This window comes from Homarus americanus, unplaced genomic scaffold, assembly GCF_018991925.1.
Source record: "Homarus americanus isolate GMGI-L3 unplaced genomic scaffold, GMGI_Hamer_2.0 scaffold43349, whole genome shotgun sequence".
In the NCBI taxonomy this organism is placed as follows: domain Eukaryota; kingdom Metazoa; phylum Arthropoda; class Malacostraca; order Decapoda; family Nephropidae; genus Homarus; species Homarus americanus.
Window position 1 is genome coordinate 231,250 of NW_024739064.1, and position 25,862 is coordinate 257,111.

The 25,862-nt window shown below is 37.5% G+C and overlaps 2 protein-coding genes across 2 annotated transcripts; one reads left to right on the forward strand and one right to left on the reverse strand.

Annotated features, from left to right (window-relative positions):
* Positions 1-10,251: 10,251 nt before the first annotated feature.
* On the reverse strand, positions 10,252-23,652 carry LOC121874417 (XK-related protein 6-like). Its single transcript, XM_042378547.1, has 8 exons — positions 23,485-23,652; positions 21,992-22,110; positions 21,277-21,378; positions 20,523-20,743; positions 19,841-19,996; positions 18,939-19,095; positions 17,659-17,822; positions 10,252-16,784 (listed from the first exon to the last, which is right to left on the reverse strand). Exons 1-8 carry the CDS (start codon positions 23,650-23,652, stop codon positions 16,636-16,638), a joined length of 1,236 nt encoding a protein of 411 aa, XP_042234481.1. The 3' UTR covers positions 10,252-16,635.
* A 246-nt stretch (positions 23,653-23,898) lies between these two features.
* Positions 23,899-25,469, forward strand: LOC121874420. Its single transcript, XM_042378550.1, has 3 exons — positions 23,899-24,077; positions 24,398-24,512; positions 25,078-25,469. The coding sequence occupies exons 1-3, from the start codon at positions 23,917-23,919 to the stop codon at positions 25,171-25,173; spliced, it is 372 nt and encodes a 123-aa protein (XP_042234484.1). The 5' UTR covers positions 23,899-23,916; the 3' UTR covers positions 25,174-25,469.
* The last annotated feature ends 393 nt before the right edge of the window (positions 25,470-25,862 follow it).

The window sequence follows — 25,862 nt, forward strand, 5'->3', positions numbered from 1 at the left end:
ATAGTTATTGTTAAACTTTTCTCGTCTGACTAACGACCCAATTTTGATGATTTCGCAGACTGTCGCTGGCTTAAAATTTATTCAATGCCAAACAGCGGGACCAAGACTTCTCGTTAGGTTAGGTTAGGTGAAGGGTAAGGTAAGGTAAGGTAAGGTAAGGTAAGGTAAGATAAGGTAAGGTAAGGTAAGGTAAGGTAAGATAAGGTAAGGCAGGGTAAGGTAAGGTAAAGATAAGTTACTTTCAATTGGGTAAAGTAAAGTAAGGTTTGGTTGGGTTAGGTTATTTTAACTTACACAAACACACACACATACACACACACACAAACACACACACACACACACACACACCTGCGGCAATATTAATCTTTCATCCAGCATCCTACACAGCCCCCAGCATCCTATACAGCCCCAGCATCCTATACAGCCCCCAGCATCCTACACAGCCCCAGCATCCCACACAGCCCCTACACACAGCCCCTAGCATCCCACACAGCCCCCAGCATCCCATACAGCCCTAGCATCCCACACAGCCCCCAGCATCCTATACACCCCTAGCATCCCACACAGCCCCCATCCCACACAGCCCCCAGCATCCCACACAGCCCCAGCATCCTACACAGCCCCAGCATCCTATACAGCCCCAGCATCCTATACAGCCCCAGCATCCCACACAGCCCCCCAGCATCCCACACAGCCCCTAGCATCCCACACACAGCCCCCAGCATCCCACACAGCCCCTAGCATCCCACACAGCCCCCAGCATCCCACACAGCCTAGCATCCCACACAGCCCCTAGCATCCCACACAGCCCCCAGCATCCCACACAGCCCCTAGCATCCCACACAGCCCCCAGCATCCCACACAGCCCCAGCATCCCACACAGCCCCAGCATCCCACACAGCCCCAGCATCCCACACAGCCCCCCAGCATCCCACACAGCCCCCAGCATCCCACACAGCCCCCAGCATCCACACAGCCCCCAGCATCCTACACAGCCCCAGCATCCTACACAGCCCCAGCATCCCACACAGCCCCAGCATCCCACACACAGCCCCCAGCATCCCACACACAGCCCCAGCATCCCACAGCCCCCAGCATCCTGCCAGCATCCATCTTTCATCTTCTTCTGTTAAATTTATGGCACAAAAACGTTTCTGTGATGTATGTGGGATGAGGTTACGCCAAAAGGACCCCACAAAACAGACCACAAACTGAACCAAAAACGACCATAAAACACGACAAAATAAGGGTCATTATACCTTCTACGACCCATAGAATACAAACTCCTCCAAAACGACCATAAACCAGGATAAAATAAGGGTCATTATACCTTCTACGACCCATAGGACACAAAGAGAAGTAAAATCGACCTAAACTTAAAACACAATATAGGTGATTTTTTTTTTTACCTTTCTTGACCAATGAGATACTAGTTTAAAGTAAATTCCACCTTAAGAGTAATATACATAGAGGATGGTTTACCTTGTTTCACTAATCAGGTATTTCTCACCTTTCACACCTTTCTGGCCAGGTAGGTCTCACCGGCCTCACCTCAGCCTTCTTCAGTATCATCCAGTACTGTATATGCTATGGGAATATCGATCTTAAGTTTCTATACAATGAGGTTCAATATTTCCTAGCGCAGGTAAGCTTAGGTAAAATAGACCTTAAGGTAACCCATTACAGAGACGAATATTTGTTGTGGTCTTCGTCTTGTGGTTCCAGCCAAAAAAAAAACAGCTGTTAGGGGTAAACAGATGTACAGTGTGTGTGTGTGTGTGTAATGCCCCGTTCTACACCACACCACACCACACCCCACCATACCATACCACACCACCACAATCATTCAACTCCCCGCCAGAATTTCGTAAATGGATTTTGTTCTTGTTAACTTGTTGTATAATTAATGTAAACACTGTACCGTTTCCTTCAGGGTTCAGGAGCATTAAACAGGGACTATTACATCAAGGGAAATTTAATTGGGGGGGGAGAGGAATGGGGGAACGAGATTTGGTTTATTGAAAAGAGTGAGAGGGGAAAAATAGGAGGGAAAATATGACGAATTCTTTTGTGATATTGATGGTGGGGAATTTTATGGTGAAATATAGGGAAAATAGGGAAGATATGTTGTAAATTGTGGGACCTCATTAACGATGCTGAAAATATGGTAATATGTTAGGAAATAGGGAGATAAATTTAAAGGGTTATTAGCCCCGATAATAATAATAATAATAATGATAATAAAACAACATTGGCTACCTAAATTAGTAACGTTGTGTGTGTGTGTGTGTGTGTGTGTGTATTTCTGTAAGTATTTATGTATGTTTGTTTCGATGTGTGTCTGTGTGTCTGTCTGTACGTCACTAATCAAACACTGGTTAGGTTAGGTAGTTACAATGCTCACCAGGAACCACAGTGACATAATCCATTTTTCTCTTCCTCCTCTCCACCTCATTTGCATAATTTAACCCCTACCTGACACCTGAAGACGCGTTGAGACCTGTCAGAGGGAACCAGGTGTACGAAGACTGCTGGAATGGGAAAAGCGTACGATAATCCCTCATCCTAACCTAACCTAGCCTAGCCTAACCTAACCAAACTTAACCTAACCTAACCAAACCTAACCTAGCCTTACCTAACCTAGCCTAACCTAACCAAACTTAACCTAACCTAACCAAACCAAACCTAACCTAACCCCCCACCCTCTTTCCCCCACCACCTCGTCCCGCTGTAAATATTCCCTGCCATTCAAACTTTCAGGGGAAAAAATATCAAATAGTTAAAGAGTATTGGAAATTTCCCCGATCTTGAAGAGGGGAAAAAACAACTTTCCCTTTTAAGTCCTTCTTTGATTAGAGTTAGGTTAGGTTTGGTTAGGTTAGGTTAGTTTAGGTTAGGTTAGGTTTGGTTAGGTTAGGTTAGGTTAGATTAGGTTAAGTCGTCTTTGATCAGAATTTTGTTCAATGCAAATTTACTGTAAGTATGAAACTGAATACTTGATGAAAGTCTCTCTCTCTCTCTCTCTCTCTCTCTCTCTCTCTCTCTCTCTCTCTCTCTCTCTCTCTCTCTCCTGTTAAAGATATGGGGGTCACCTGAAGATTAACCACCCCAACGTTACCTAGGAAGATTAGGTTAGGTGAGAATACAGCAACAGCCAATCAGAAAGCAACAGCAGCCACTCAGAACAGCAAAAAACAGCTTAAAACACACTCAGAACAGCCCCCTATAGGCCAACAACATAAACACAGTCAGTATGAAATAAAAGTCACTTTTTACGGCTCAACTTTCAGTGTAAACAAACCGGAAATCGAACACACCGATAGTGATAAGTTAAATATTTACGATCCACTGTAAAAATATCAACCTTTTTTATGTTTTAGTGGATACAAGTTAACAAAACGCTAACTTCACATTTTTTTTTCATATACAGTATATAACTAGTGAGACCCTAACATGTGTGTGTGTGTGTGTAAGCAGTGGCGGCTCGTGAAAAATAAAATGGAGAGACTGCAAGCCTCACACAACAGTAGGATACACAAATTTGACCTACCTCAGGTATGAGTTGGCGTGTATATTCTTTGTTCCTGCTTGTACTGTTCTGTTGAATGGATAAAACTGGTGTAGGTCTTCCTCTTGCTTTGATTTCAGTCTTTTCATTTAATGTCAGCTGGGAAAAGTTGATGTTTTGCAAATATTTCACTCGATTTTCCATCGTCAAAGGGTAATTAAAGAAAGCACGAGTTAACCACACCGTCCACACGCAATGTAAACACGAGACTGAGCTGCTTCAAGTGCGGCGGCGGCGGCGGCGCCAATTAATAACAGACATCAATCGTACAGCATTGACAGCAACTATGAAAGTAACTTAAATTTTGGTCTGATTTTAATGAAAATTCACTTAGCAACGTATTGAAAATAATTAAATAACATATAAAATGATATATTTGTTGGTAGTGTATTATTCAGCTGTCTCTCTAAAGGAATCATACGCCTGGCAGTGAGTGTCTGGGGGGGACTGCACGAGCCGCCACTGTGTGTGTAAGATAACATTACTTCACAACATACAGCAACACATACACTCAACATTACAGAGGAACAATTGTGTTGACTATAACAAGACTTCATGGATCACCTGAAGATTAACCCCCCCCTTCTGTTTACTTTACCTGATGACTTTACACCTTAATTCATCCTGGAGGGGTTAGGTTAGGTTACAGTAGGTTGGGTTAAGTTAGTTTTAATAATGACGCGAAATATCAAAACTGAACCAAATACGTTGTTCTGTAATATAAATAAATATATTATATACTGAATTATATAAAATCTCATCCATTTTATCCATCCGCTTCACGTTAATCCATCTGACACGTTTTCTTCTATTCAGGAGAGACAAATGAGGGGGGACTCCGGTAGACCCGCCACTGGCGCTGCCCTGATGATGATGACCCTAATGCACAGCTCCATCCTGGTCCTCAGGGTCGAGAGAGGAAAAGAGACGGAAGGAAACTAAGAAAGGTAGGAAAAGAGTAAAAATAAAGAGTAAACAAAGGAAAGAGAGGAGAGACGGGTAGACGGAGAGGAAAAGAGACGGAAGGAAACTAAGAAAATGGTAACAAAGGAGGAAAAATAAAAGAGTTGAGACAGTATGGAAAGAGAGTAGAGGAGAGGCGGGTAAAGGGAGAAGAAAAGAGAAGATAAAAGAAAAATGAGAGAAAATAAAAGATCCACTCAATATAAAAGATAAACAAACATTAAAAAAAATCGACAAAACTACATTGACAAAATAACCCTCATGAAGAACGAAGAAAAATTCCTTTAGTCAAGTCAGTAAAACAATCTATCTTCTGTCTAATTAAAGGCAGTCAAAAAACAATCCCGAAATGAAAAAAAAAGTAAATTGAAAATAATTAAAATGGAATAGTGTACAATATCACCTACATATTACCAAGATAATAGCATCATCTGTTTATTCTAAAAAAAAATAAATTATAAAATATTCCTCCATGTTATTTCACCCTCCAGGACAGCTACAGGTTTACTGAAATATTTAAATAACTGAATGCGTTCTTTATTGCCGAATCATTTTTATTCCAATACACCGGAAATTTTGCAAAAATTTCCCATAATCCCTTGCGGTTGTGTCTCATTTATGTGGGGTTATGCAAATTAGGGACCTGGGGCCACACTTTCAAAAGATCGTACGCTAAATTTTCCTCGTAACTTGAGTTGTGAGGGACATCAATCTGGTTGACGTAAGGAACAATGCAAAACATCTCAACATGGCATCAAAATTACACCTGAGACTCTACCTTGATTACAGAGAGAGAGAGAGAGAGAGAGTATTCACCTGAGCACACCTAAAGCTATACCCCCACAGACCTCCCTACACCTCCACAGACCTCCCTACACCTCCACAGACCTCCCTACACCTCCACAGACCTCCCTACACCTCCACAGACCTCCTTACACCCCACAGACCTCCCTACACCTCCACAGACCTCCCTACACCTCCACAGACCTCCCTACACCTCCACAGACCTCCCTACACCTCCACAGACCTCCCTACACCTCCACAGACCTCCTTACACCTCCACAGACCTCCCTACACCTCCACAGACCACGGTAGACCCAGGCTTACTACACTCACTCTCTTTCGTCTACATCTCAACGAAGCCTTAATGGTCTAATTTCACGCCACAATTACTAGCCATTTTCTGTCAGATTACTCCGCCTGAATTCTCTCTCTATCTTTAAAAGTATACCCAGTATCTTTCTTTCATTCTTTCTTTCTTTCTTTCTTTTTGCAGTTCAGTTTTTTGCCTAGGGAGAAGGAGGGAGAATGGTAAGGGGTGGAGAGAGCAAACGGGAGAGAGAGAGGGAGAGAGAAACGAGAGGAAGAGAAAATGGAAAGGAGGGAAAGAGGAGGAGTAAAGAAAAGAAAAGAAGGAAGAAAGACAACGTAGGGGAGGAACAGAAGGAAAGGGAGAGGAGGAAGGGATGGAGAGAAAGAAAATAAGGAAGAGGAAGGATAAAGGAGGGAAGCAGAGACGAAGGGATAGAGAATGAAAGGAATAGAAGACGTAGGAGGAAATAAAATGGAGAGAGGATAAAGCGAAAAAGAGAGGTAGGGAGGGAGGGAGGGAGGGAGGGAGGGAGGGCAGACATAGAGAGAATGGAGAAGGGAGAGAGATAGAGATAGTGAGGAAGAGAGAGAGAGGGGAGGTAGAGAGAGTGAGAGAAAGTGAGTGAGGGAGAACTGAGGCAACCAATATGAGCTGAGTTGACGCTCTCTCATCAATATTGACTCGTGAAATAGTGCTGTGGTAGAGGGTAAGGTTGAGCTGTTATTAGTGTGGTGGTAGTAGTGTTTGTGGTGGTAGTGGTAGTAGTGGTAGTGGTAGTAGTAGTAGTAGTGGTGGTAGTAGTAGTGGTGGTAGTGGTAGTAGTGGTAGTGGTAGTAGTGATAGTAGTGGTGGTAGTGGTAGTAGCAGTGGTGGTAGTAGTAGTGGTGGTAGTGGTAGTAGTAGTGGTGGTAGTGGTGGTAGTAGTAGTGGTGGTAGTAGTAGTGGTGGTAGTGGTGGTAGTAGTAGTAATATTTGTTACAGTAATTAATTTTGTACTCTAATACTATGTGAACAAATTCACTAAAGTCTTTGAGAAGTTTGTAACCAATTTCTTTATTATTTCTCATGTTTTAGTTTACATGAACCAACCAGCCAATAAAACACATTCTTAACATCTACATTTCCGACTAAGATTCAGTTTACGAGCTTTTATAAAATGTGAGACTCATTCTTACATCCTCAGATACGAGGAAATTTCAACTTACGACTCTTGAGAAAAAAAAATACCCACAAAAGTTAAAATTTTAATTCCATTATAAATGCTAATTTCATACGTACTCATTGGAATTTTTATCTCATGTAAATTTCTCTTTTAATGCCATCATGAATGTTTCTCTTGTATAATTAATAAAACAAAAAGAAACTCATTTTGGTTATGTTCGATTTCTTTTTTTTGTGCGTTCATGAATGTTAGTACAGTATATATGATGAGGAAGACGCATTGAACACCTGTTATTTTACACCGTCAGGAAGTTGAAATTCGGTGATGTGCATAACTCTCTCTCTTCTCTCCCTCTCGTGTATTAAATAACCTGAACTGGAATTAATAACCTTTAGGGTAAATAACTTTCACTGTGTAAAATATCCCTTTAAGGAAGGTAACTTTAACGAGATAAATGGTCAGAAAGAGAGAGAGAGGAGGGGGGATAAAGAGAGAGAAAGGGAGAGACAGTAGGAGGGAGAGAGAAAGTCAGACAGAGAGACAGATCAAGAAAGAAAGAGTGTATGTAAATAATAAATAATAATAATAATAATAAACGGTTTATTAATAGAGTTGCGGTGTGTGTGTGTGTGTGTGTGTTTACGTAAGTTATACCCACAAGGCAACATTTTACAAGCAGCTCCTGGAACGAAAATTAAGAGTCGGTCATAAATCTGATAATATACAGCAGACGTGTTCCTCCCCCGGCAGCACCCCCAGCAGAAGTTCCTGAATGACGACTTGCTTACGTGTGTTAAGTCTCGCGAGTAAAGGTGAAGCGGGCTCGAAATCAAGGTTCGAAACTCTGAACACGTTTATGGGAATCTAATTCATTGATTATACTCCACTGAACACGACCAAGTTAGTTTTTTTAAGTCGTTTATTTGTATATGTATAAAGAATGTCTGTATCTGTGTAACGCATGGTCAGAATGTTAAGAGTTGAAAGTTTTGTTTTTGTATGGTTCGATGGTTTGAGCTTCACATGTTTCTGAGCTAATCTAATGTTTACAATTACACCACGGGAAAGACTCAAGAGAGAGTAGGCCGAGCCAAGGGAGTTAGGTGCTGGTGTTTGTACTGCCCTGTGTGGTGTACCCTGAGCCCTGACTGTGCTGCTGAGGAGTCGTGCTGGTGTCTGAAGGTGGTGTGTGTGTTAAGGTTTGCTGTCGTGTTGTGGTTGTGGAGGAGGACACCGCGGCTCCAGACAGTGACGGTAGTTGAGAGGCAGCCCCGCAGCAGCCGGGTCCAAGGTGAGTACCAGACCATTCTCTTGTATTAAGTTTTATTGAGATGTTATTAATGTATTTCACTATTCCAACTGTATCGTTGTATTATTCTGGAAACATCGGCTTACGAGCCTATAGCACGATGCAGGAGTCTCCAAACATAGTTAACCTTTAAAACAAAATTTTGTGTTCGGAAGTATTAACCATCATGGGTGTTATGTTGAATATTAATAAATTGCATAAGCCAGAGTGTTGTGACGGCACCGAGTGTTAGCTCTTTCGAGACCAGACTTGACTAACATTGGCTCAGGTACAGATAGATAAATCCAGGAGCCAGTTCATGCCCAGTACTTGTCAACAGAGACGTGACCGACCTCCCAGTGGCGAAGAGGATAAGACGATGGTGCCTTGCTTAAGCGTTAACCTGCACACAACCCTAAGAGAGGGACCTGTGCAAGGCTACAACTACTGATCAACCTGTAAATGATAGCATGTATAAATCACTTAATGAACAACCGGCAGACATTACTGTCTTGATGCTGACAACAATATTTCATCAAAAACTGACAATAAATGAATTGCATCTCGCTTCTAAGTAGGGACCCGTTACCGAGACTGTTATTTGTAATTAATGGGTAAATGACAAAACATTATATAACAACTACAATACATCAGTTAGTCTTACCACACCTTAACAATGCTCTTAACGTGTCACTTGAGTTAAGTGGGTGGTGATGTAGCGGCGTCACCCTTTATTGTAGGTGGGTGGTGATGTAGTGGAAACTAATCTTCCCTAACCTCTTTAAATGTGGATGATGTAGTGAGTGGCATAGATAAGGGTTACTATAGTGACAATAGAGATAAAGTAATGAAGAACAGTTACTCGAGAGGCTGCACACGTTCACACACTTTACCATAATACTATACTCTTCTCTTTCCCTTTTTCAGATAACCACTGAATTATCATCATCAATCACATTTGTAGTTTTCCTCATTATTCTTAGTTTCACTTATCTATGGTGACATTACACATTATTTGACTTAATCTTTACATGTTGCTCCCTGACAGTGCTTAAAGATAATTACTTGAAATGGAAGAAAATAAAAGAATTCATAAATACTAACTATGTTCATCAGAAATGTCCAATGTTTTAAAATATATAAATGCAAATATTTTCATTTGTGACTCGAGCCCAGAGATAAAAATTCCTTCAAATATTAACGTATTAGTTTTTACATGGAATGAAAATTAATTAAGAAAATTTTAACTAATTTTTTTAGTTTTTCTTTTTAATAATCACAATCCATAGAGTAAACAGTTATTGAAAGATTAGCAACTGTAATCTAATACACTTGTACTGAGGCACACACACATACAGGTCACGTCTTTGTCACACACTGTTGGCAAGTACTGGTCATACACTGGTCATACACTGGTTCCAAAATATATATATGAACCTATGCCAATGTTGGTCAAACGTGGTCTTGAATGAGTTAATTAGGTAAAAAGTTAATCATAAATACTGTATGATACATTAATATAGTAAAACAGGAGACGAATATAAGTACAGGGGAATAGTTAAACCGATCTTACTGTATGTGGAGGATGGACTCGGGATGTAAATAGAAAGTAATAGAGTAATTTAGAAGCAACAGTATCGATAAGCCTGGGAATAATATATATGTATGGGGTAAATAGAATGTATGTAATAAAGCAAAGTGAAAGGGGAAAAAGGGTATTGGGTCAAAGCCAACTGGAGTGTCTCTAATGGGGGTACAGAATGAACGTAGAGGGGATGGCTGGGGAGAGATATAAAATAAAACAAGAATAAGGTGAAACATTCGGGTGAGGAAGAGACAAGATGAGAGAGATGTATAGAGGAGTTGATTAGAAAACATGAAATATGTATAATAACGCATACAACTAGTGAGTAATACTAAGGAAATGTTATCTAGTGAAATGGGCACACGAGATGTATCAGATTTTTATTGCAGAGAGAAGCATAGAATCTAGAGAGGGGGGAAGGTGTTGGAAAGCATGGTAAGTGAGGAAGATTGTGAGGAAGATTCTGCGATGCTCTTGACTCCAGCCACCCTACTGTCATTGTGAGAAAGAGCTTGCAAGAGTGAGGGAAAAAAATTTACATATGCATAATACAGAACTATTGAGATAAAAGGAAAAAAATTAAAAAACTTTGTGAATGCCTCAGTCTTTTATTAAGGAAAAAAAGTGGAAAATTCGCTAGATACATAAAATTAATAAGTTTCTAAAGTGAACAGTTTACATAATCTATCACAAATTCATAAATGCACCAAAATAGCGACTTAATACATACTAACAAGAGATACAGATGTTATTATTAAGTGACCCATTACAAGATATCTCGAGCTCTTAGACAGGACTAAATGCAAACCCTTCTGACTACTGAGTAAACCTGAGTCACAGAAGGTCTTGTATTAGGCAGTGAAAGATTTTGAGCGTATATGAATTGATCTCGTGGGTTTTATTTTCTTTTGTTTCATTATTGATATTTATTGTAGTGTGTCTTTATTTTACTGTGTGAGGTAAATAGTCAGTATTTGTATTGTTATAGTTAAAAGGTATTTGATATATCAGGCGTGGAAAATAGCTGTAAAAATTATGATGAGTGGCGATGATGATGATGACAATAATGATGGTGGTGATATTGATGATAATGACAATGATGAGTACATAAAAATAATAGTTTACGAAAGATAAAACTTTTCTCTTTGTCACGGTGCACTAACACTATGTTCTAAATCACTTTAAATCAAGATAATTAAGTATTTTGTATCAAATAGTAAAATACAAATACCAAAATACAATAACCCTTTATCCTATATATACAGTACTGTGTAAATAGAAAATACAGGTTTGCAGTACTGTATTAGTTTCTCTAAATCCAGTATTTTGGTGATCTTTAATATTTTCACAATTTAAAGATGGATGGAGGCAGGGTGTAAGACCGAGGAAATGGAAGAATGGGATGAAAGGTACATGGGAAGAGAAAGGGGGAGAAGGGAGACATCTAAGAAAGAGCAAATAACTTTTTTTTTTGGAGGCATGTAAAGCAAAAGACAGGCAGATACTGTACTGTACTTGGGCCCTTAAAGTGAGAGAGAACTAAGAATGAGTGGGAGTAAACAGAGAAAGGCTGTATACAGTATTTGTGGGTCTTGACTCCTACCACCGTGCACTGTATTGTGAAAAGCGAGTTAAAAGAATACTGACCTTTTAACTACAAAATTATAAAAAAAACACTTCCTGGGGCACAAACAATGCATATACTGTATTGTAGTACACTGCCTGGTAAGACAAGTTTCTACTTAATGAAAGATCACTGTAACCGCCTTAGTTAAGGACAGTCAGGTGACGGGCAAGTCGAAGGAAATGATTGAAACCCGCGTAAATTGTCTTGGCACAAAACTCAGGGACAGGGTTGTGAGATGGTGTGTTCACTACACTCAATGGGGTTGGACGATACTGTGTGCCAGAGGTGTCCCGAGCCCCTATCAATGGTCATAACAATGAAACGCTTGTTCTATGGCTGTGACGTTTACAAAACATTGGCGAGGTCACAGGTCACCAGGAGTCACAACACCTCTACAAGGGAGGTTGCGGCGTACGTGGTCGTAGGCTGTGAGATTTATGTTTGTTTGGGTAAGGTGACACTCGTAGACGACACATTAGTTGAGGTACTGAGAGGCACTCAGTGCTGAGTGGAGGTGCTGAAGGCAGCAAATGCCATCACTGTGTAGCTGAAGCCAGTGGCGATAACAATTACTTTAGGTATTCAAAGCAGAATCATAACCAAATTTTTGAGGGTGGAAGCAAAAGGATTTACCATTAACCAAATTTAGTTTTACATTTCCCTGTATAACATATCTTTCAGCCTGTAGTCACCACTCTAAAAAAGCATCTTTACATTGCGACTCCTGTTGTCTCGGTAGGGTTGTCAAAATCACTCGTCCGTTGTGTTATATTGTCTCGCACAATATCGTAAAGATACTTATTGAAGTGTGTGTACCTACCTGAGCTGACTGCATATTGTATACTGTAATCAAACACACACATTGGTTCACCTGAAGAGTCTCCATCCCAGTTTATTTCACCTAAAGGTTAGCCACCCTTATGCTATATGAGGGGATGAGGATAAGATAGGTTAAGTTAAGATAGAACAAGATAGATTAGGATCGTTAATCTTTAGGTGAAATAAGCTGGGGTGAAAACTACTCAGGTGATCCTACACTACGTCTCTCTGTATCCCTTCATAAAATAATAAATTCAGGTTAAAAGTTAAAGTATTTTCTTATTCGAGAACATGAACTTGTGAACACTTGTTTGTAAATACTGTAACTCAAGAAATTTAATTAGCATAATATATATAATTTAGACTCACTATATACATCTGTAGACAAACACAAAAAAACACAATTAACTTATTCTTCACATTCGACTCACACGTATTTTCATTCATCAATTCCAATTTTTTTTAAACACACATCATTGGAAAATTGCATCTATGTAATTATCAACTAACATACACTCTTATTTTAACCCCTGAAACTCCCATGACAAAACACATATAGGAGCTGTATTAAATAAGTTTGTGATAAAAGTTTCTCTTGCTCCTTTGATCAATCTGATAAAAGACGTGATTAAAATTGTGAACATTATAACCTCTTTGATCAATGCACTAATAAGAATTTGTGAATATTATATTGTTTGAGTAATACACTAATAAAACCGTATGGATATTACTGTATAACACATTTCATAAATCCATTAACAAAATGATTAAATTTGTGAAGAAGTATTTTGGACCTTTGCTTAATTCACCAACAACTTTATTATATTAATGAAACAAATCTATCTTATTTTTGATCATTTTAATAGCAATGATACCACAGTGAAGCCTCGATGTAATGGACTGCCTTCTTCCACAGTAGCCCATTAGATGGAGGTGTCACGTATAACAGACCTTGATATAATGGATTGTCCTTTCCCACACAGTCCGTTAGATGGTTTCACTGCAATGGTTTGCCAACTCTTCACAGTTCTTCAATCACTTTAACTATATCTCAGAAAATCTTTAAAAAATGACAGTACAGTATAGCCAATATCACCTACATGTTGTCTTATACAGTATATTAACAGATCATTATCCTTGAGAATCACAGTTTACAATACAAAAATCCTGTGAATTTCTCATACAAAACATAAATATATATACAGGGTATACCTAGAAGTGGCCCAATGTGCATTAAGTTCATTAGATTCTGGTGTAAACACTCGCTTCATAAAGTATCTTTACGGAAGTGCTCATCGGATGAATTTCAAAATGAACAAAGTGACTCCAGTGGTCTCGGTAGGAATGTGATTATCCATCTTCCGCTGTGTCATATTGTCTAACATAAAATTGTAAAGATACTTTTTGGAGCGTGAGTACACAAAGGCTACTATATCCTTTTATCTATCAAATTACCGTAGCCAATCCTATGATTTTTTTTTTCACAAACTGCAAATGTAAAATAGTATTACTAAAAAACCAACATGAGTATTGGCAATAATTTCTCTCAGTACTGTATATTGGTCTGTTGATTTCTTACCTATTACCAATAACATTACAGGAACATATAGTAATTCCTGTACCTTATTATAATGAAGACCTCGCATACCGTGTTAACATAATACAGTGGAGTAGTCTTATAAAAAAAAGTTTAATCAATGCATAAAAATCGAATAAGACAACCCTGTAATGTTATTAAATGATAATATGAAAGAAAACAAAATCAAATTTATTGTTCTGAGCACCATATCTTTTTTGAGCCAATACAATACAGTAGTGGGTGTGTGGCTGTATTTTACAACCAGAAATTACATTTGTATGCAGTTAAGCTTTCATATACAGTACAGTATTAGTATAATACAAAAGTATTGAACAGCATTCTCACACCTCTATGAGTACCAACTGTTCATGTTTGTATTCCTACATTTAATGCACTGGTTTTCAAACATGTTGCAGAATAACAAAAACAGATTTTAAAATATTTATACTACATAGTCTCATTTTAAATTCTCCCAAGCACCATAATTAAATCCACAATAGTACTGTAATTACATAGTTTAATCACAATAATGGGTGGTGTAAACTAGTGTTAAATTATAAAAGCACCTCCCCCCAAGGGTGGGGTAATACAGTATGTGGTCCTTGTGTGCTGTTGGCAAGAATGACACCTGAACAATGTGGAAGAACTCTTGTTGTCATCGAAGACTTCAGAAATGTACCTTAGGGTAACGGTATACTGTCAAACAGGGTAAATACTAAACTTGTCTTGGAAAGGTTATTACAGCCACTGACAGGAGTCTTCTTATTTGATGGGCATCAGAATGTGCCAACCCTTCCCACTTCTCTCTCCTTGTTCCAGACTGTTTGGAACAATTCTGGTTCTCCTTAATCTAATGTATTCTCTTTATAGTTGTTTTATCTTCTAGTTTCTCCTATCCTTACAATCCCTAGTGTAAGGTATGCATGAACTTTTTTTATGGTTTATAGTGCTTCCACTTTTCATACACAGCTTAAACAGACTATACTATTAATATTCAATCACAAAAGGTACACCTCTTGTTTAACCTCTACTAATATCCTTACCCAGAATAACATACAAAATCTAAGTATCTCACCCTGGATGTCTGTATGTAAATTGGATGTTCAAAGTCCAGTTTATGAGCAAATAACATAATATCACCATTTAATGTCCTTTAATCAAGGTTTCTTTTATAGACAGTTAATAGATCATCACTGTTTTGTGTTTCCAGCCTAGTCTTTGTTCTACACACACACACACCAACATAACACCTTATTTAGTAATATTTGGAGTAAAGTACAAAGACATTGTAAATTATACAATACTAATACAATAATTAATGCACTTAAAGCAGTTCCCACAATTTGTTGAGTCAAATCCCAGAAGAGACCAGTTAACTTTGCCCAGGGCACTCAGCTCACACCACAGTCTCATAAATAAGGAGATTGGAGTACTAATGAGTGAGCCACAAAGCTTAAAAACACAAGTATTTATCAATTTAAACATTTACTTTGTTATTCACATACAATCAACATATCAGACTTCATTACCCAAAACAAAGAAGTTGGACCATAGATGTATACGTAGATTTTCAAAATAATACGACATTTACCGTTATTTATCTCACGTCATACACAAATACCAATACAGGGGTAAAAATAACAGATGCAACACAAAAGAATTTAACTTACAATGTGGTCTCCAAACAACTGGATCAAAATTAAGTATAACGCAGTACTGTACATTTATCACAATGTAAATTAGGTTGTATAATATTCCAAAAAATAAATAAGTTAATAGGTGATAATATTTTGGATTATTATTTTTACGTAATTAATCTTACAATCCAGTCTACAATGAACCTTTTGGCCAATGGGGATTCAACGTGTGGTAATTCTCACTTCATGTTAATCCATCTTTTTCTTGCGTTGCATTTGTTACCTTACCCACTATATACACACGACTATATTCCTCTTGTACGGGTTATCTAATCATCGTAATACTTGGAAAATCTAAATACATAAATATACGTCTACAGCCCAATCACAACCATCAAAAATTATACTGTAATTATCAAGGTGGAGTCTACGGGCTTTACCACACTACCGAGTAAAGTCGATGTTAAATTATTAGCCGGGGATAATTCAATTAAATTTTCAGCTTCGGCTTACGTGAAACATCAATCGTACTGTAATCCCAGAGTTCAATACAGAGCAAGTATTTGTTTTCCAGGCAGGGATTATTTTGTTCTCGTTACAAGACTACAGGGAGCGGTGCCTTTCTAAACAAACCTTAACTAACGCACTGTGTAAACAACTGAAACTAAAGGGGAATCTACTAACTTAACTAATATATTTATCACAACATACGTATATACATACGTACATATAAACATACATACAAATGCTGAGAAATAATATCATGGAAAGAGATCTAATAAAATTGTGAAACTAATTTACCGTACAAAACTATTTAAATCAGCACAACCACACTTTAGAACCATTCATACACCAAACACCTCACTACACATGTATAAGAAACACTCACTGGCTGACATTCATCTTAAATATACAAAAATATAAAAGGGAAACAACAGTCACTTCCCCCAAGTCTCAAATATAACAATTATTCCACTAAGGTTGACTCAGTCCCCTGCCGTCCTAGAACAAAGTCAAAAGGGGCCATAGCTCTGAAAAATACTGATCAATACACCCGTACACCCACACACTGACTTTGGTCAAGATCCGTCGCTATTTGTTCAAGTTACACGACACATCCACAATGTAGGATAAACACAGACCGACTTCCATCATTTCTACATCTCCCTCTGTGTGAGTAGCAGGAGATAACAAAGAATAACTAATAAACAATGAAACCTCATAGTTATCAAAAAGCCCCAGTAATGACTTTAAGGCACTTCTTAGGTTAACCTGGATATACAACAGTTAATTATTATCAATGTTTGGAACCTCCTAAACTGCCGCAGGCGAATCCACTTGCTGTCTTAGCATTCCTTCATCTCTCACTATATGTGTAGGGAGCACTGTAGGATGTAGGAACTTGTAGTACGCGACCATGCATGTGATACCCAGAAAAAATGAGAAGAAGTGGAACACAACACCTGTAAGTAAAAAAAAATTAGCATGACATCTTATTAAACACAAGATAGTGCTATAGTAATCTATTTATCACCTTTATTTCCTCTCTCTTTTGTGTTGGCTAGGTCATGGGGAGAGCTACTTTATACAGGAAGTTTTATATAATGGAGTGAGTCATGCAAAACAGACACACCGAGTCATTAGGTTCATTCATGTTACCTTTCACATACAGTAAACACCCCATAACTGGTGTATGTACAGAACACTTTATACATAACAGTAACACTTCACAGGCACTTAATCACTGTCAGAAGCTCTATCTGTGACGAGACGCACGTAAGCTGATGCTCACGGAGCCAACACGCGTGGGCCAGCTTGCTGAGTTCCTGTGTGACTCGACTTCTGCCAACTACTACAAAATGTAACAGCTATCCGATGCTTGACCGATTTATTGGGTGCCAAGTTATGGGCTTCTAAGTGTATATGAAACACCTCCACTGTTCACAATCATTCTGCTAATGTGTGTAAAATTCACCCAATTTATACATGTCAATTATATCCACAATGAGATGACCGATGTATGCATTTGCTCCTCCAAGCACAGTGGTTAAATATATTTCACATATACAACCCCTTAACTTGTTTCACCTCGCAGTACATCATTCCACACACAAAGTTAAGCATTCCATTGTATTATTCAGTGTCTACAACTCAAAGGATTTTCTTACCATCTATCCATTCTATTTTAACATTCAATAGCTATAGTATTAATCCACCCCTTGGACATGGTGAATAACCTGTTCCTCTTCTCTATTTCAAAGGCAAAAGCATATAACCACTGAGGTACATACAACTTATAAATTATCCCATCAAATTCCAAGTCTTCTGAGGACCTACCTGGAATGTAGTACCATATAGAAGGGTTAGCATATATGAGCCACAAGACCACCATGGCAATGTTCTCAATGCCGCAGATCGTGTAGAAGGCAATGTACTTTTTTAACGTGGGTTCATCTTTGTCGTTGATGAAGGTGAAAATGTGCACAGCAGCGAACAGGAAACTGAAAAAGTTATCATTACCATTATTTACAGTAATGAAGTGTTTATAAGAACATTAAATGAGATATAAAAAGCTAAACCTGAATTTTTTTGTGAGTGAAGCCAATCAGTAATCATTTATGCTCTTGTTCCACTTATTTATTATGGTTTTAGGATATTTGGTCATTTGTTCAAGTCCAAACCTGACCTACCCTAACACAGCCTAACCTAACCATGGCTTCATCGCCTCCTAACTAAAGACACTATTACCCATATAACACTTCATCCATTAGTCTGGTGTTATCTTCAACTCCTAATACAGTATATGAAACAAAACAGTAACACATATTTCTAATAACTAAATGGGTCATCCCACTGACTATATTCAGCAACATAACTTATCACATTAGGAAATATATATATATACAGTGGGGTATGCTATAACGAACGGATCCTACTACGAATATTCCTATAACGAACGGTTTTACCTATAAAATTGAGAATGCTATAACGAACGAAACTCCTACAACGAACATTATTTATTTATTTATTTATTTTATTTATTTATTTTCACTATATCAGTCTACTTCTATAATAAAAATCATTAAAAATATAAATACTGTAGTAATGTGCATCATTTTTATACTTATCTAATGCAGTACTGTTGTCTGTGGACCAAATAACTAGATTATATATAATTTGCCAGTACCAAACAGTATCTCATCTAACTCCTCAAGACATCACAGGGTTAAGGATTTTTTAACAAAACATACTAAACAATGAGTCACACCTTTACGTACCTACAGGAGTACCTATCACTAATTATGTGAGGCAGATCAAAGGATACATAAACATTAAATGACCGGGAGGAGGTAATACAGGAGGTAATACGGGAGGAGGTAATACGGGAGGAGGTAATACGGGAGGAGGTAACACGGGAGGAGGTAACACGGGAGGAGGTAACACGGGAGGAGGTAACACGGGAGGAGGTAACACGGGAGGAGGTAATAATGAGAATGGCATGAGAAGAATGTAACAAGCAACAACAAAGAGAGAATAAGATGAACATTAGTTAATAAGAAGGAAAGTTGTAAATTATGTTGAGATTTAATGTGTGATGAACTGATCTTTATACGTACCTGAGAAGCCATTCTCCTAATAACCGTGGGCAGGTATCACTGAATGACCTGCGAGCCATAAACCAGATGACCATCAGGAACCAGTGAGCTGCACACACTGCCAGCAGATACAATCGAAACCGAGAGGCGAAGAGAACCATAGCAGAGACCCGAGCACCTGTCAAGATCAATACACTCCTTACCATAACAAATGAAGACACGTCCTTACTGACTGTATCACTTGGGATTTTTTGTGCTCTAAAATCAATGACAAAACTAATTTCAAATCTTGTACAGTATAGATAAAATGTATGATACTATTTCATCCCATCAAATAAATAGACTAGGTATCTCTACAGGGGGATGGGTATTAAGCCTAAAAGAATAGACAATGATGGGTCATTTTATTTGACCACTGGTATGGTTGTACAGTATACACCTGTACAGTTGTCTTGTGTTGTATGCATCTGATTTTAAATACATAAAATTTAAAAGTAATTAACATAATAGCATCATTATTTTACTGTAGGAGAAACTTAAAATACTTTTGTTGTATTACTTGAATTATTGCTATTACTCTTCCAATCACCTTAACTACTCATCCTTATTTTGTATTTCAGATTTCCTTTTGTGGCTTTTAGTTCTTATACAAATACTATCAAAAGTGGACGTTTACATTGACACTCCACACTCCCTTTCCTTCTATCACCACCATTTCCATTCAGCCCTGCTTGAGAAAAATTCCTTCAGGCACTAATACCCAGCTTAATAATTTAAGGTCAGCCCCCAAGACTATTGTACTTATCACGTATCCTTAGCTGTGAGATTATGGCTACATTAATATAATTACAATAATATAATTACTTGTACTAATTATTAATAAACCGTACTGGAAAGACGATTTGGAATTTAAATAAGTTTACCTAAGCTGAAGATGTGCCACAGAAAAAGAACAACAGTTCCAAGACAAGAAATGTTGTTTTTTTGATGGTCGGTAAAGCGAATTGATCGTGCATGCGCTGTCACACCCCAGGCCAAGCTCAACAGTGATGTAACACACCCCAGGGACAATAAAATCTCTGAAAAAACAAAACAATGTTGTACTGTATATTTATATTGGGACATATTGCCTAAAAGTAGTACTGTACTCACTTGGAAATCTGATCACCTCAATAAGCATCATCAAAAGCTAACATACATTACCTGAGGCCTGTTCTCAAGTCCATTTGCTCAAAGTTCAATTTGACACTTGTAGATACTGAACATACCAGTACAGTATAATGAAAAAAAATATATAAAGGATGCCAAATACAGTTACAGAATACTCCAAAAATAAATACTGCACATTACAATGATCTTACCAGGTTTTAACAGTATTTTGATGTATCAATAGTCAGCTGTATAATTCTGGATGTTTTTTTTTTATTCAACAAGAGAAGAGGTAACATATTTCTAAGCAATTTAAGTATGACAATTTTTTTTTTTAACATTGGTCATTGTTTCTTCACATCCACACTATAATAAAACAGTACATGGTTCATGGAAATTGAAAATGGTAAAACTGTACAGGAAAACCGAGTTTCTTGCATGTAGGCTAATACTGACCCCAGGTTCTACCATATTTCTCAGAATCTGGCTGTTGTGTCAGGATATATAGCTGGAGCACCAACTGCGGCGCCGCCTCCATAAAGCACTCAAAGAGGCGGAGTAAAACAGCATCTCCCTCCTCGTACAACATCTTGCTGTAGTATTCCTTCTGCATCTCCCTGTTGCCCCTTCTCCCAATACTCCGGCTGACTACTCCATACATAAGTGAATCCACATACCTGTCACAAAAAGAAAAGGCAGCAACATTTTTTATGCTTAAACCTTTTCCTATGGGGAAGGCACTTTTAATATTTCATTTGGCCCACGCCAGGCAATTATATTCAGCAGAGAGGAGACCCCACACACAAGTGGTTCGTGAGTGCAAAACAAAATTAACATTCAAGCGGGGATCTAACAGACAGACTACCCACTCAGGCCAGACTTTTAAAGTGCAGTATCAAGCAAATCTGGTACCAAGAAGGATATTAAAATTCACTATGTGATGCATCATTACACTGCAGTGTCTTGTTAAACTTGTGTTCTAGTACTGCATCATTTGTTACTGTAAAATTGGTTCTCATTATGTCTAAAAATATTGTTTACTTTAATCATTAAATTGACATCTAGAGTCAAACACTATGTATTGAAGATACCTGTGACTGACATTAAACAGGTACAGTTTATATGGCTTCATCTGTTAAAACTAATATACTACTGCACTCTCAAATACACTATTGTACACCATCATCTGTTCCAAGACTGGAAGTCATACCTAAGAAGAGGTCCAAGTTGAAAGATTAACATAACACTGCGCACAACCCAGCGATTCACTGAAGCCTTTGGTGTGTTTTCGTTGGCAATATCTTTAATATACCTGTAAAAAATTACTTAATATAATACCTGTAAGAGCTAAATTATATGACATTTTACTCACATTAAACACAATGAACAATAAAACACGTACAGATTTTGCAGTGTCATTCCACTACAGTGTCTTGTATACTTATTTAACACCGTATCAGAGCTGCAGTGAATGAACTAGTGTAGGAAAGGGTTACTGTATTATATAAAAACTATTTCAAGAAACATTACTGTGATTGTGTACTCCCATTATTTTTTTTTTTAATAATTTTTGTTAATCTGGATGTTATCATTCTAAAATTAACTTAGATGTTCTCTATTTGGAAGCTGAATATTGCTAGGTATAATCTAGTCATCAAATATTACATTTAACCAGAAGGTTCTACTATGTTTACAGTAAGTAATTTATATACTACTGTACACTATATATACTGTACTATGTAATATGACAGACAAACAACTATACAGTGAAACTTCTATTTAATGGACTATATAGAGAGGTAAATTCCATTATATCGAGGGTCCATTATATGTGACATTTCCATCTAATAGATTATATGGATAGAGAAGTCTGTTACATGGAGGTTTCTCTGTATAGTATAACAAAATCCACAATAAACAGTTACCAGCTGAGTGACACAAAAGTTACAACTAATGATGGAACACTTAGAAAAAGCACAGTAAGTGTAAACCAGATGACGTCTTTGTTCCTCCAGTGGGTGTGTGCAGTCAGGATGTCAAAGCCCTGTAAGTGAAAAAAAAGTTAAGGTATATAAGTACAGTACTTTAAAAGATAACTTATAGTATACTGCATATTAGAATAACTAATTTACTTCAATATCGTAAAAATTGGAGTTCTAGAATATACAAGTATTTTATCAAGAAAGGTATATACACTTTCTATAATAGCTACTCAGTTGGTAGGTTGACCCCAGTGTTAAATTAAGTGATGATTATTGTCAGCACAGTACATAGTCAGATTGCATACAATATGAAGGAAGAAAATAAGGAAAATATTATACAGAGACTAGAATAGAGAGGATCTGGGCCAGTAAGGGACAATAAGTTGGTCTTTAATCCATTAAGGAGTCGTGTCACTCTTAGGTGTATAGTTTATTATGTCTAATGCCAGACGGTTTTATTCAGCTAAGGGAAACTCCTGCCACTCCATGGGTTAAGGAACGCTGACAAAGTGTACGAGAAAAACCACATGACAGAATAGCTCCACTGAACGTAGTCATCAAACAACAAGGTGTTAAAGCAAATTTTGTATGTGATTTGGTCCAGGGCGGCGTTTCATACTTAAAGAGCATCTCAACACAGCCTCGAGCACTTGTTAACGACCAGAGACCAATGATTTATGGCAAATAGGATAAACCAGCTAAATCTACCTTACCTGAACTAATTTAACCTAACCTAATAAAAAAACACTTTCCTTAGATGGAAGTGCATTTTAGGTTAGGTTAGGTAAATTACGTTCATTTGACTGTTTAGTGTTAGGTCACTCGCTGAGAAATGTCAACATTTTAACGATATACATGGCGTCCACATGTATTGACTGAATAAAAACTTGAGAACTAAATGTGTAAATTTTGGTAATATTATCATTTCGGTTATTCAGCGAATTTTAGGGGGGGTCTGGGGAGGAGGTGAAGCCTCATGGTTAGGTTAGATATAGGTTAAGTTAGGATGATTAGGTTAGGTTACATTAAGTTAGGTTAGGTAAGGTTGGTTTGGTTAGGTTAGGTTAGATTGGTTTGGATATTTAAATACCATGTACTGTACAGGGATGACCGAAACTATAATGTTACTGATATTTGCAATTCCTCCAGCCTATATACCGGTATTTAAAAGTCAATAAACAAATTTTCTTCTATATATTTTGTCCCTAAAGTTACTCCATCTCACAGGACCCCGATATAAATTATTACCTAAAGCAACCTGCCTCTAACATTAACTCTTCCAAGATTAATCACAAACACACAACATTATAACAGTTAAGACAAACCACATAACTGTTCATGAGGCGTGATAGTAAAGCTCCAGTAACCATGATAGTAATGTTCTGCTTCAGTGACTAGTATCATCACTTCCGGGGTGTAACAACCTGTCAACTCACCCAGTCCAGGAAGTATGTGACTATTCCAACCACTACAACTACTATATCTCTCCGTCGATATTCATAGTTGTTAGGAGGATAGTCTACTTCATCTATGTTATTTGATAAGTTGTCATTCTCGTAAGGTCTCTCGTCATCACTGTCCGGGCAGGTGAGGCCGTCCAACATTTTGTAAACAATGTGACGTCATAACTAGCTACCGGCGATTCCTATATCATAATAATATAACAAAAAAAATGTTTATATATATACCATTGATCATATTATTTATAAAATTTTAGTATTCGTAAAATTTGTTTTATTTAATTATATTTATTAATTGCTTTATTCAATTACAATTAGATTATATTTGTATTTATGTCACTGAATCGTGGTAACCATGACAACGGAAGTATAAACAAATTATGTTCCTAGTGTTGACATGATCGAGGGATGTGCAGCGAGTATTACGATTATACTTTAAGAAAATTACTATTTATTTCAATCATCGACGCCAACACAGGAGTGAATAAAGAAAAAGTTAACAGCATCTGCAAAATGAACAAGGACTTAGACAGAAAACTTGAAGACCTTATGAAAAAGAGGAAGGAACTGTAAGGTGCCTTAACAATTTATTTCTTTAGAACAAATTTTAATATTTTTGTAATGAGTACATCAAGACATGATTACGGTAATAATTTAGGTTTTCTAACAAAGTTTACTTCCATACCAAGGCGCACTGTTCACAGCTCATACTGTCTACATACTTGTCTTCACATTAGCAATATGACTTCTCTCATAAAACTTGTACGTTAGCTATGACTCATTATCCACATATATTGTAGGTTCAGATAATTAACAAAAGGGAAGGGCATCAGTAAGCATCCGCAAGCTTTTACCATACACTAACGTAGACTTTTATAACTTTGGACAGATCATCAAAACGCGAGGCCATGTGGAGAGCCCACCAGGAGGGGCAGGAGGGTGGAGAGATCTTCCTCAAAGGGGACATATCCTGGGCTGCGACCCGTAACACTAACCTCGTTCAAGTGAGTTTTACGCGCTGTCCATCCATCTATACAACCACCCATCCACCCTCTCTCTCTCTCTCTCTCTCTCTCTACAGTCTCTTTTATATATGTTTTCATTTCAAATTAGTGTTTTATTATCGATGACAGCAAATTATTTAAAGGATCATCAACAGAAACAGCTGATGTACTGTAAATAAACACTCGACGCACACCCTGTAAATTTTCAACATCAGTTTGTCGTTGTCTCATGTTAGAATTGAACTTAGAATCTCCGTTTTGACAAGTAAAGATTTTATTTCACGGTGTTTGTTAATTAAGCTTATGTTTTTGTAATAAGATAATTTTCCGATTCTGATTAAACCCTCACCAGCAGTATTCCTGACTTATTTGTTTAGATTCTGGTGTGAAAAAATGTATATATTCTTGTAATTCCTTTTGTTAATGATAACGCCACATAGAAGTATGTCATCTAATTATAGGTGTGTCTATTAAAGATCGAATAGCAAGTAAGAACAGCTGATATCATGTAAACACAATCAAATGTCAACAAACTGTACAAAACACGTACTTTTTTGTTTCACAGGAGGTCCAACAAGAGATGGCCAGACTTCGTACTCTGCAATCATCGCCTCTCCTCTCCAGAGTCCATAGTTTACGTGACGAGTACCTGGATATGTGACTGAGTACCTGGTGGCCTTGAGTCCTTAATCACCATTACCTAACCTTTTTAGTGTGTGTGTGTGTGTGTGTGTGATTTCTATATGCATTTGTTAATCTACGAGAAAAAAAAATATTTAAAAACTTATTAATAAACATAAAAACTAAGGCATTTTCTCATATGATCCTAATTCTTGCGTCTCGGCTTTTCATCAGCAACAAAAAGTAATTTTATCTAAGTCAGTAATTTTTCCACTGAATGACCCACAGAGGTGTGTCTTAATGTCTCTTACTAAACCTAACCATAAACTAATCTAACCTACCTGTTATTGAATTTTTTACACTAGATATTAAAAGGTGAGATGAGGTGAAGAGAGGAGGTGAGGTGAGGAGGTGAGGTGAGGTGAAGTGAGGTGAGGTGAAGTGAGGAGGAGAGGAGGTGAGGTGAGGTGAAAACTATACAGAAACTATTCGGATATATACTGTCTCTTGATGTATTAAAGTGAAAATACTAACTTACGATTTATTGAGGGTTTAAAGGCAGGTAATTAGTCATGTGTGTATTTAAATATGTATTGTTGCCGTTGAAGTTTATGACAAGTTAGATGAACCTTTATCATAATTAATAGTCTTTTAAAAGGTCAACACTTAACCTTTGTAATCACATTCTCTTGTAATTAACCTTTGATTGTCGGTATAAATAAATTTCAG